We start from the raw sequence: 13,871 nt of genomic DNA, 5'->3' as shown, positions 1-13,871 counted from the left end.
TGCAATGTGATTTTATTTTGTGTACTCTTAAGCTACATTAAAAACAGTCACTCAGTCAAATCAGACATTTACACTCCAAGTACAGTTCAGTAGTTAATTAAGATGACTATGATTTAATGTTATCGGTTTGTCAATTCCAAATATATATGTTTGAACTCTTCCACTTATAAAGCAGGGGGCTTAATAATTAACAGAATGATGACAGTGATGGGTATTTATTAGTGTGACACTGTGCATAGGTTAGCTTTAAAATAGAAGATCATTCCTACACCTCTCTGGTAATGATTTCCAAGGCTTAATTGCTACATTGTCTTGAATATTCAAGGTTAGCTTAATTGTGGCACACTATCATTGTTATGTATGTATCTGAAAATAAGGAGTATGTGTATTTGCTAAAAGATAGGTAAAGAATGTTCATTGGGGACAGTGGCCAGGCCCTGAGTTCAAGCCCCATAACCAACAACAACAACAGCAAAAAGTTCACAATAGGAGTGTTTATGATAGATGAAATCTATTCAAATACCCAACTACAATATAATAGATATGTAATTTTTAGTATGTGCTGGTAATGGAATAGTTACTATACAATAATGAGAAGGAACAAAGGCTAGTATGGATGGATTTCAGCAGAATAAAGTAGAATTAAAAAGCTAAACATAAAAGAGCGTCTCCTTCATCATTCTACTTTAAAGATTTCCAAAAACAAGTAATGCTGAAATTAATTACAATATGTCTATTTAATAATAGCCTCCTCTACACTTAGGAAACATCCTTGGCTACTGACATGTACAGGAGGCCATGTGCTGGTGGTTCAGGCCTATCATCCTACTTACTCAGGAGACTGAGATCTGAGGAACATGGTTCAAAGCCAACTTTGGCAAGAAAGTCCGTGCGTCTCTCATCAAAAAAAACCTAAAGTGGAGCTGCTGCTCAAGTGGTACAGCATTAGCTCTGAGCAAAAAGAAACTCAGGCACTGGGCTAAGGCCTGAGTTCAAGCCTCAGGACTGGCATGAAAAGTAAAGAAACAAAAGATGATGTCAAGGAGGCAAGGTCTCCTGTACAAATAATAAAGTATGGCTGAACTCAAAGCTAGGCACTATGAGAGTAAGAAAGCTTGTTACTCAGCCAGGAAGTTGCACGCATGGGCAGGAATGTCTTCAATTGTCTGATTAGTGCTTTCCATAGCCTCTGAACCAAACAGACTCATTTCAAACAATCTTACTTAGAAATTGCTTAGGAAAAAATTGACAGAAAGAATCTTTAAAATTCATAAGAGCAACATCTTGCCTTCTACTCAAGTCACCAGATCGAACCAGGGCTGGAGCTCAGTGAACACTTTGTTTTCCCACTTGAATTTGAGCTCTTCTGCAAGATCGCTCCTGCCCATCTTGCGCAGATGACGAGCCAGAAGGCGGAGTTTGTCGGTGGCTGTTGGGAGTGATCTTTTCCAGAAGCAAAGAAGTTCATGGATCTGTTCTGTCAGATCATTAGGATGCTTGAGTTTGATGAGTTGCACAGTGCTGCGGCGCACAGGGAGAGACAGGGTGAGGGCCTCGGGACCTTCTTCAGAGAGCTCCTCTGCCAGCCAGTGCAGCAAGTTATTCCAAAGGGCCTCTGCAGTGCAGGAGCAACAGTGTTAGGAGGAATACAGGACTACCCAGGTAGACAGCCAAGAGCCTTTGAAGCACTGCCATTATTATGCAGTGAGAAAACAGAGCAGCCACATTTTGAGAGGTCTAATTGGGATAATAAGGCAAGCATCTGTAGATGGACTTCTGGCTCCAAGATCTGCAGCCCCAAATAAAGCCCACACTAAGCTTTTAAAGACAGCAACTACATGCTTGGGGGGAGACCAAAGCAGACCTTTTATGGACATACTCAGGTAAAAGCTCAGGTACCAGCAGAACTTTTCCATCTAGGGAAGATAAGCCTCACCCTTCCATAGAGAGGATATGCCCTCAGACTTTCCATATAGGGGAAATCTTAAAGGCCAGTCAGAGTCAGGTGATTCAAGCCATGTAGGGAGGTAATCAAGGCAGAATCAGAACATGCAAAAGTTTCCTAAGGCTATGACATGTGCATTTCTCTGAAGCACAACTCTCCCAGTTTTCCTTGAACTTGGTAGGTATCTGCATTCAATAAATGGCTTCTCTCTCATCTAGGCTTTCTAGCACTGGGTGGAGAATTCACTCTATCCGGCAAGAGGTATCAGGATGGCTTCAAGAAGTTACTTAGATTCAACCTCCTTACTTCACCATTACTGAGGTCATCTTCTGAGGGTGCCAGCCATTGCAGAAGATAGAGATGTTCCTGAAATGTTATGTCCCTGAGAATTAACTGGGCTCTATTGAATTGTTGCTGGGTCACGTATCTATAGTCTAATTGAAAAGGATTGAGGAAGGAGCAACACTTGATAGTTTTAACAAGCTTCCAGAGGATACTGATGCTAAGAGTCGACAACCATCCTTTGAGAACCTCTATGTCAAAGATATAAGTCCAAAAACTTATTTCTTTTCATTAAAGCTAGAGTAAGCAAAACCAATTCCAAGCTAGAACACTATTTTAAGGCAAGCATCAATCCAGAGCCCTGTAGTTTTATAGTTTTGGACAGAGTCAAAATGAATATCAATACAATCTCGTTCAACAACAGACAACTAAGGATCAATGAACTAAGAAAATCAAAGAAGGGGACCAGAAATCTATAGGTATAAGGAGAATTGTGAGGAGGAAATAAGATTAGGGCATTGTAGGGAGAGAAAGGAAGAGAGGGAAGATAACTAAGACCTAAATTCAGAGGGTGGAAAAAGAGAGAAAGAAAGGAGAAGAGACAAAAAAAGAAAAAAATTAAAATGAAAAATGAAAAGCTTAAAGAAATTATAATGCATAATTAAATAATACTACAATTAAAAGAATTAAGTTTCAGAAATTACAAATTAAGTAACTGATACCTGAATTAAGTTTGTATGAAGGATAAGGTCCAATAATCAAAGATAGATATGTATCTGGGGATGAACATATCCCCTGTTGTCACTGTACTTGATTTTAGTAGCTTGCATCTTTTATATACATTTGTCTAATTAGGGGAGGGGAAGGGGAATCACAAAACACTGAAACAAGGACACAGGATGACCCATTGCAACAATGATACCCACAAGACAGCATATTGGAAATGAACTTTACAACTTCAGGGGAGGGGAAAGATGGATAGTGGGGGAACAACAAGAGAGGGGGTAACAATGCTTGACAAGAAATGGACTCATTGCCTTACTCATGTAACTGAAAGCAAACATGCCATCTGAATATACACTGTATGCTCAGCACAATCCTCTACCAGCTTGGACCTTGAATGTCCTCAAAGGTCAATGTTCATAGGCCTGTGGCACTATTTGCAGGTAGTAGCATGTTTGTTCAGGAGATGAAGCCTAATGGGAGGTGGTTAGGTCATTGATTTGCCCCTTAGGGAGGTATTAGGGTCCTGGTCACTTTTTGTTTCTCTCTTTGCTTCTGAGTACCTGTGAGATAAATAAACCTCTTTGTTTGAACCAATCTTTGAACAAACCTCAAAGCAAAAGGACCAAGTCACCATGAACAAACACCTCAGGAGCTGTGAGCTAAAATAAGCCTTTTTTCTCTTTAAGTTGATTAGCTCAGATATTTTGTCTCAGTGACCGAAAGCTGACTATCCCAGGCCCTACTATTATTCATTCTTTGCTAGAATATGGTTGGAATCGGGATTCTAACTCATGTCCTTGCTCTCACCTTCGACTCATTTTGGTCTTCTGTACAATTAACTGAAGGTTTGAGGCTTACTTAATCTTGTCAGTATTCTGTTAAAAACAAAAAACTCCTGGAGCTGGGGAGGTGGCTCAGTGGTAGAGTGCTTGCCTTGCATGCATGAGGCCCTGGGTTCGATTCCCCAGCACCACATAAGCAAAAAGAAAAAAGCTGGAAGTGGCGCTGTGGCTCAAGTGGTAGAGCGCTAGCCTTGAGCTAAAAGAGCTGAGGGACAGTGCCCAGGCCCAGAGTTCAGGCACCACGACCGGACCCAAAAAAAAAAAAAACAAAAAAAAAACAACTCCTTCCATTGTCTAAATTTCTTGTCACTTGCAGATTGTAATAATTTTACCTTATTCAAAATAACTAAACTTTTTGCCAGTCCTGGGTTCAAACAGGGTCTGAGCACTGTTCCTGAACTTTTTCACCTCAAGGCTAGGAATGATCCACCACTTGAACCACAGTTCCACTTTGAATTTTCTTGTTAAGATTAGTTGGAGATAAGAGTCTCATGCACTTTCCTGCCTGGGCTGGCTTTGAACTGTTATCCTCAGATTTCAGACTTATGAGTAGCTAGCATTATACACGTGAGCCACCAGCCCTTGGATCCATTCTCCTTTTTTTTTTTTTGGTCAGTCGTGGGGCTTGAACTCCAGGCCTGGACACTCTCCCTGCACTGCTCTCTTCATCTCAAGGCTAGCGCCCTACCATTTGAGCCACAGTGCCACTTCTGGCTTTTTGTTTATGTGGTGCTGAGGAATCGAACCCAGGGCCTCATGCTTGTGAGGCAAGCGCTCTACCACTGAGCCACCTTCCCAGCCCTCCATTCTCCTTGTTGTAGCAGCCCCCATGACATAGGCTATCAACTTGGGACTTTTAAGAAGATCATTATATTTTTGCCATCTCTGGTGATTGTTGAAAACGCTAGTTATTGTCTTTTCCTTTAAACATCTACTTAACATTGTTAACATTGCTGAGCTTTGATGTTTTGCTGGTGTTATCTTTTCTGTATCACGTGCTTTCTCAGAAAAAAAAAAGCATCTATAATTGAAAAGATGCATTTTACTAAGCTTTATTCCTGTCTTATTTGTAATGTAGTTCAGTAAAGGCTGAACATACTCAGCACAAATTCAAAGGAAAACCTCTGATTTTGTATCACCCATAGTATGGAGTCTCTGCCATCCATGGTAAGCAAAGCAGTACAAAGACACTCAAGATGACTTCCAAGAGCAATAAGTTACTGTAGTCATCGCTATTGATAGCTAAAATAAATCACTTTAGGGGCTAAGTAGAAAAAACGATCAAATCCTACCCTGAAATATGCATCATTGTTATATACTCACATATTTATTTAATTATGTACAACCACAACCAAATAGTAAATGTTTACTTTGTGGTTTCATATCAATTTCATATCAGTGTACCCACTATTGCAAATTTATTGACCTCAAATGTTGATTTGAACTAATCATACCTCAATATTTATAAATTAAAGTCAACATTTCTGAAAAAGCAAACTATAAACATATATTTACTAAACTAAGAAATTACCTATGGTGTGAGTAAAATATTATTTATTGAGGTTTATATTTCTTGTGGATTTCAATACAAATGTAATTAGATACATAAACTGAAAATGATTATTTGCTTATATTTTTATTATGTCCCAAATGAAATTCTTTTATTAGACTGATAAGCTTAAAACTAGTTGAAAAGTCACTTTATTCTTTTTTTTTGGGGGGGGGTCCGATTGTGGGGCCTGAACTCTGGGCCTGGGCGCTGTCCCTCAGCTCTTCAGCTCAAGGCTAGCGCTCTACCACTTGAGCCACAGCGCCACTTCCGGCTTTTTTCTTTTTGCTTATGTGGTGCTGAGGAATCGAACCCAGGGCCTCATGCATGCAAGGCAAGTGCTCTACCACTGAGCCACCTTCCCAGCCCCACTTTATTCTTTTTATAAAAGGATTTACACATTCAAATAATGTAAGAGGCTGGGCACCACGGGCTCACATCTATAATCCTAACCACTCAGGAGGCTGACGGAGATGTGAAGATCATGGTCCAAAGCCAGCGTGAGCAGGAAAATCACTAAGACTCTTAACACTAATTAACCACCAAAATAGCCAGAAGTGGATCTATGGCTTAAGAGGTAGAATACTAGCCTTGAGGAAAAAAAAAATCTCATGGGCAGACTTAGGTCCTGAGTTCAAGCCCCAATACACACACACACACACACACACACACACACACACACACACACAGAGACAGAGACAAAGACAGAGAGGGAGGGAGGGAGAGAGGGGGAGAAGTACTTTAAGGAGAACAGAGCACAACTTTCTTACCTGTAGGATCTGTAAAAATTCTTTTAGTACTCTGTGGACGATTGGTAAGTTTTTCATGCTGTTGAAGAAAAGAAACAAAGATTAAGCAGAAGAAATCATTCACGATACAGAGAGATCTTCCACTCACCTTCACCCCTTTGGAAAACTACTGAATTTTATACTTACAGAATTATAGCATATTTGTGCATGCTCAGCAATTATTTTCCTAAAACAATACAAATCATACCAACTCAATCCTCTAGCTAATTTAAATTTGAGAATACATATTCAGGAATTATTATTACACTCTCATGAACTCTGAACAATCCTTTTCCAATTAAAATTTAAAACTGTTAATGTCAGCTAACACAGAGCAAGCTATTTCTAGGCCAAAAGCATGGAGCTTTATCACTAATAAGGCAATAAAAATTAAAAAGGATCCTATAATGTAGAAGCTTTATTGTAGCCTCTAGTTATACCCTGCTGCTTTAGAGACACAAAAACTAATTCCTCCTATGTAACTGTACTTCAGTACCTAGTATTGTGGGAAGGACACAGGAAGAGAGGTTGTAACATACCCTGAAGTAAAATGAAATAGTTCAGGTCAGTTTTCAGCACTTAATGATTATGCCATGGAAGTCACCAACTTTTCCTTATTCACACACGTTTTGGAAAAAGTAGTTCTCATTGTTGATTCCACAGAGGCTTTCTAATTTCAGAAAATTCCATGTCGTCTCCCAGTAGCCAGGACTCGGCTACTACTGAACATCTAGTCTCTGACAGTGCTCTAGTCTGCAAAAAGCTCAGTGTTGGGCAGGACCTGATCCTCATTGTTATATGTTTCCAGGAAGCTTAGGATGGTGTTGGCCCTAACTAAACGTATCATCTCTGTAGAATCATGTGGTGAGTGACAGCAAGAAGAAAAAACACTGAAGCAGACACAAGCGCCATTGTGGGTTGGCTTATCATGGTATGTTTCTGTTGTAAGAAGAAATAATGAAATAGGATGGTATCTTTGAATCCTAGAGTAATATCCTATTTTAATCAGGTGGTCATTCACGGGAGAAAAGCCTCTTTTCTGTCAAAGTAGTTTGCTCCCTTTCTGATCATCCTGAGAAACTTTTCTGAAGGGTTCCTATTTTGGCCAAGTGACATGGCCCTGGTTAATTACAATTTACTTACATACATCTTTTTCCTGTGGCACTTTAATTATGACATCCTGTTAGAATTATAACTATATCCTGTTACTTATGCCTCATCTTTTTGCAGATTGTCAACCTGAGCTCAGCCAATGTGAGCAGAGGGGCGGGGCCTGCAGGGTGAAGGATAACCAGGGAGCAGCCTGATTGCTCTGTGTGCTTGCTTGACAGATTTTTGGTCAATGGCACACCATTCTGCAGAATTAAACTTCTCCTTGCCCAGTTCCTTTTGAGTTGGTGTCCCTAATCTTATGCGACCCCAACATCCGCAGTTAATTCTAACACTAACTCCAAAGGCAACCAGAGTAATGCTATTCTTATTTAGCAGATACAGAAGTAATAAATGGTCAAGTTTGTCCTTTCATTTCTGTTGTTTTCCAGTCTTGAAGTCTGCGACTGCAGAAACACTTTTTTGCTGTTGGTAATACCCTAATACTTTAGCACCATTTAACATGGCTGCCTCATAAACAACAGTTTTATACAACCAGTAATAACACAAAAATGCTATGCATCTTAGTCATGTACCTCAGGGCACCTAAACATTTTCACAGGTAATTATTATAATATCTGTGGCAATAACTCCTTCATCCAGTCCTATCTCAGACTTCCTCCACCTCCACAAACATGCCACAGATTTTTTTCCTAGCAAGTAAGTAATTTCTTTTGTAATTAGAAGTGAAAGTGGCATGATTAGCCATAAACTAACAAAGCACATATAATTAGTTTTTTCTTTGTATTTTTAGCATGGATTTCCCTCCCCCCAGAAACAATGAATAAAGTCTATGTAAATCCTGGCTTTCTCCGCTCAGTTTTTTTTTTTTTTTTTAACATAGTGCTCTTTATTGAATGTACCATAACCATAAAATGTATTTTCAGTTTTATAATGCCTGGCTTGCATAGAACTGTGATTGATATTTAATACAACTGTGTATCAATTAAAAAGAGACGATCAGTCAAAGAGGTAATCTGATACAAAAAATCAAGACTAACACAAATCATGCTGTAATTATGAGTGCAACATCACTACCAATAAAACAAGAGTGTATCTCAGTTCTGACTGAGATGTGTGATGACATTCCTAATTTTCATTCCACAGTTGAAACTTCTTCAAGGCACAATAACTAGAACTAGGCAAAAATTGTATTGAAGTAACTCATCTATTTAAAGTCCCAAACAAATAAGTAATATTGATACCAAATAGCAATATCAGCTACTACATTTTTTATTAATTAATATATTGCCCTAAAAGAGTATAGGATATAACTATGGTCATATAATATGTATATGTGCGCTAATTATTTTCCCAGATAAGGTCATTTTTATGCCTATTTTACAAATGAGAGAAGAAATTTAGAGAAATAAAATAATTTGACTAGAAACATAAACTACTATGTGTAACAATTCAAATAACTTATTTCTAATTATACTACATTCACTATGTAAGTATATGAATTCTCTAGACTTGGAGACAATATTAGATGGAGGGAAAGAAGTTACCTCCTGATCATGCCACTCATTCAACTATGATGATAAGCTAAATATTCCCTGGTTTTCAGTCCTCTCATTTAAAAGACAAACATTAGCTAGTAGGGTGGATCACACCTGTAATCCCAGCTACCCAGAAGCTGGGCACAATGGTACATGCTTGTCATCCCAACTCTGCAGGCAATATAAACATGAACATCTGATTCGGGTAAAAAAGCAAGACCTTATTCAAAGAGTAACTAAAGCAACAGAGAAGGTGAAAATAGATGAGCCATCTTACATGCATAGCAATGAAAACAGGAACAATGAAACCTGTTAAAATAGTTTTAGAAGGGGTAGGGCACAAAGGAGAGTGACATATAGGATGAATTTGGTTGAGATACATTGTATGGAAATGTCACAACAATCTTTTGTACAACTAATGTATGCTAGCATTTTTTTCTTTTTTAAAGTGGGGCCTATGTGGTAGAGCATCTGTTTGTCAAGCATGAGGCCATGAGTTCAAACCATAATATACTATCAAAAAGAAAAAAAAAAGAATAATAGTACTTATTTCTTGATTCCATTAAAAAAAGGCACTGAATTATATAATAGAACTTAGAACAGGGCATAGTTTAAATACTCAATGTGTTCAAGGTATTATTTAATAGTTTTTCTTTAGAATTCCTATTTATTGCCTATAAAATACTGTTTCAAAAAAAACTTCACTGGTATAAATTTAAAGAAACATTAAAAACAACAAAAAATAGTGTTATTATTAAATTCTGTTGCCAGTCAAGATTCTAAACCATGGAGCAATTATCTATTTAAAAGTGAGCTTTGTAAGTGTTAGAAAGATGTTAAAACCAACCTGAGATCTACTCACAAGATCCGACAAAGAATTACAAAAGAGAAGAACTGTCTACCATGTGAATCTATTTTTATTTTAAACTCATATATGTATTGTCCTAAAAATTAAATTCAGCACCTAAAATTCTAAAATTCTGAATAAAGGGCTATAACTGAGCAACCTATTCTGTTTGCAGGAAGTGGCAACCTTCAGTGTGAACATAGATAAAAAGTAATTTTGTCTTCCAGTACACCACACAAAAAGCTGAGTTCTGTAGGCTCACACTGGTAAATCTAACTACACAGGGAGGATCACAGTTCAAGGAAAGCCCAGACAGAATAATCTCTAGAACTCCATCTCTAATTTACCATCAAACAGCAAAGCTGGAGGCATGGCTCAAGTGGTAGAGCAGTAGCTGAGAGCAACTAAACAAGCCTATTAAGTTAAAGGCCCTTGATTTTAAACACCAGTACCAGAAGAAAGAAACTTTACATCGAATTTTAAGGACATCTGAGTGATGTCATCATCAAAAAGCAATGGACTGGAACCCATAACCTAACCCAGAGAAAGTGGCAGCTGTCCTGATAAGGTGATGACTGTCATGAACATGAAGTAAAAACTGCAGTCACTGAACAGAACAGACACACAGATTAGGTTGTTCAGAAGCATCAAAGCATTCAAAACAGATGACTCGGGAAGCTTGTTTCTGATTCCGGTCCTGGCAAATGTTCCAAGTTAACAGGGAAGGCACCATTCAAGGTTTTATTCTGAATCTTTCTCATTTTTTTTTAAAAAGATATTTTTATTATCTTTAAGTAGTAGTTCAAAAGCATTGCCGTTCGCTGACGCAGTTTCTGAATACAGTGCATCTGGATCGGTGTCAGCACTTCAACATCTTCACACACCCACTCCCCGTCCCACCCCTTCCCTCATATTTTTCAATTCTGTGGTATGAACAATGAATTCTTGCCTGCATTGTCTTCCCTGCTCTGCTTCACTCTTCTGTTCCTCTTCCCTTGACCCCATCCTCCCCTCTTGCAAGTACTCATTAACTAGTACTTCATTTGTGGGGCTTTGACTTAGACTTTTTAAAGAATATACTATTTGCACTCTGTCTCAAGTCCTTTACACTTCAGTTAATTTATTTGTAACCCCTTGCTTACTACTCAGTTTATTTTCTTGTAGATTTATAAGCACAATAACAGAAGCTGTAATCATCCTTCCCAACTGGCTCTTTGAGAAAAAAAATCTAGATTTGCCAAATATGTTGAAGAAGCAAAGGATCTGAAAGGCAACTTGACACAGTGGGAAAAAATGGCAGGTAGATTGTGCCACAGGATTATAGTGTGTCAGGAGAATAGAAAGAAATGGAAACAATGACACAAAGTATTCTGTAGTACATTCTACTCGTGAGACACCTTTCAAGCTGAGGCATACCATTGAAACTCTTCCTGAACACTCTTGCTGGGCAGCTAAGGTGATGTAGGCTCACCTTCAGTGTGCATTGGGGGTAGATGGAAATAATGCCTGTCAACTATGTGCATATGATCATATCAAATGATGTTTATGGAAATGAACCCCAAGAAATGAAAAGAAGAGGATTTTTGTAATTTTGCTTTTGTCTTTTTGTTTTTTCGTTTGTGGGTTATTTTGTCCTTTGTCATTGTTTTATGTTTTGATGCCTTTTGTCTTGTTTGTAAGTTTATCTGTTTGGGGGAGGGAAAGGAGGAGTACAGAAATGGTCGGACAAAGGGTAAACAAATGCAGCAGTGATACTCACTACACAGTATGTTGAAAATGAACTATACATCTTCTTGAGAAGGGGGTCAGGAGGGAAAACTGGGAGAGAATGAGGGAAGAGGTGACACTGTTCAAAAATAAATGCACTCATTACCTGACTTAGGCAACTGTACCTCCTCCATACATCACCTTTACAGTGACAATTTTAAAAAAGTACCTGGCCTACAAAATGAAACTGTGGCTCAAAATGGTAGAGCACTAGCCTTGAGCAAAAAAGTTCAGGGACTGTGCCCAGGCCCTGAGTTCAAGTTCCACCACCACCACCACCAACAACAACAACAAAAAGAACATGTTATATATTGAGAATTCAACGGAGGTTTACACAGAGCCACACTTAAACCATATGCATTGTCTGGGTCTCTTTGGATTCTTTTCAAAATTAAATAACCTGGAAATAAAGAAATTGAGTCAGTGGTTGAATACAAATTATAGACTGGGTAGTAGATGATATTAGGTAGTTATTGCTCATGAGGGAAAAGATATTTGTCTCATTCTTAGTCTTTCTCTTTTAGAAATGTGTTCCATGATATTTATTGATAGTTAATATGATAGCTTATCTGTGATTTGCTAAAAGAAAATTCCATCAAAAAGAAACAAGGTTCTCAGATAAGACAGCGATGGCAGAAATTGATGGGAGACAGATCCACATAGGTTTGTTATATATCATAATTTTGTGTGCATATTCAAGAACTCACATAGACACAAAACTATTTTTAAATAAAGAAATTTAAAGAGCACTCTCAGCATCCACTATACTGTTGTTGCTCTTATGGGCACCATAATAATCACACAGCCAGTATAGAACTTCCTGGAACATGAGGCAAAAATGTCTGGCCCTCACAATGACAGGAAGCAACTCCTCATGAAGAGTCTGCAGATCTACATGAACACATAGAGAAATTAATGTGGAATAGTAAGAATCAAGTTCAGAGTATGGAGGGCTAACAGAGAATTTCCTACAGATAAAATCTAGCGATTGAGTCCCACACTGAAAGCAGGATCCTTCCTGTCATGGGATCCATGTAGATCTATGTCTTTGTAGTTTAAATCATTCTTTAAGCCTATGGAATTTTTATGCATCCTGCTTTATCACTGCTTCTTCATTATTTTCTAAATGCTTGTCCCATGGGGAATCATTATTTTTGTAAGGCTTCTATCTGATTATGACAGAAGGAAGAGATCAACACCTTTAGAGGGCTTGATAAATTCATTCATGAAATGAGCGTTAGGATCCTAGTAACCAGATGAATTAATTCAGAAAAATCCCAAAGAATCAAAGCTTCTGTGATAGATGGAAGGAAGGTGCACCAACGATGGCTGCACATATTAACTGAGCAAGAATCGAAAGGATTCAGAAAACACATGTGGAGTACATACAAAGAAAGTGAAGAAAACTTAATCAGAATCAGTCTAGAATAGAGAAATCTTATTTCTGAATCAGTTGCCACTGATTTCATTTATTATCAAACAAATGGGCAAAGCAATAAATACACCACATGTTCTACAATGAGAACAATGCGAAAATATATTTAAAACACTTCAAACAGGCCAGCACTTCATAAATGTTTAGTTAAAAATCATTATTTGAGCCAGGTGCTGGTGCTTCTTGCCTGTAATCCTAGCTACTCAGGAGGCTGAGATCTGAGGGTCGCGGTTCAAAGCCAACCAGGCAGGAAAGTCTGTGACACTCTTATCTCCAATAAACTACTCAGAAAAACTGTAAATGGCACTATGGCTCAAGTGGTAGAACAGTAGCCTCGAGCTCTGGGACAGAGCCTAGGCCCAGAGTTCAAGCACAATATTATTACTATTCTTCTTCTTACTATTATTATTTAGAATTTCAAGTAATTCCAGTAATAGCAGATACATTGGACTCAAAAAATGTATCTACATGAAAGGTGCTGATAATTTTTAAAGAAAATAAACAAATCAAACTCATAACACCGTAGAAATTTTCATTACTTCCAACATCTTATTTCCATGATCTGACAGCCTGCCTCGACTATCTTTTCCATGGACTACTTAATTTGTTCTTTCATGTAGTGTTGCAAGACTCATCTTCTTCTAATTTATTTTTATCAGCTGTCATAGTGACACTGCAAACAGCATTTAGTCATATTCCTCTGGTGAAAAACTTCCAATGGCTCCCATTATTTTTCGTATAAAAGACCAATTTATGTATAAAATAGATACCTACTGCTCTATCCTCAATTATGGTCATGCTCATTCCAAACAATACTAGTGAATGGGTGATTTATTTGCTTTGGTAAACTAAGCATATCTGGCTTGAATCTCTGACATCTAGTCTCTACATCTTACAATCAGTCATACCCTTTTGATAAGTTTTGACAGACATTTGGTTGACCTAAACCACGTTTTCCAAAGCTCCTTCAGAATCTTTTCTCACATCATTTTCAATATGACTTATCCAGATCTTACATACAAGCCTCAGCTTTATTTATAAT

The 13,871-nt window shown here is 38.0% G+C and overlaps 1 protein-coding gene across 1 annotated transcript in view; it reads right to left on the bottom strand.

Annotated features, from left to right (window-relative positions):
* Window positions 1-980: 980 nt before the first annotated feature.
* The window catches only part of Dthd1 (death domain containing 1), a 46,038-nt gene continuing 33,147 nt past the window's right edge, over window positions 981-13,871 (bottom strand). Inside the window, exons 9-10 of the mRNA XM_042678364.1 lie at window positions 6,115-6,172; window positions 981-1,615 (exon numbers count right to left, since the gene is read on the bottom strand). Of these exons, the coding sequence (XP_042534298.1) occupies window positions 1,296-1,615; window positions 6,115-6,172 (378 nt within the window). The 3' untranslated portion in view covers window positions 981-1,295. The remainder of the gene's footprint in view (window positions 1,616-6,114; window positions 6,173-13,871) is intronic.

This window comes from Dipodomys spectabilis, unplaced genomic scaffold, assembly GCF_019054845.1.
Source record: "Dipodomys spectabilis isolate Male_0828 unplaced genomic scaffold, ASM1905484v1 ptg000043l, whole genome shotgun sequence".
In the NCBI taxonomy this organism is placed as follows: Eukaryota; Metazoa; Chordata; class Mammalia; order Rodentia; family Heteromyidae; genus Dipodomys; species Dipodomys spectabilis.
The sequence above is the reverse complement of the archived record's forward strand: the minus strand, read 5'-3'. Positions and strand labels throughout refer to the sequence as shown.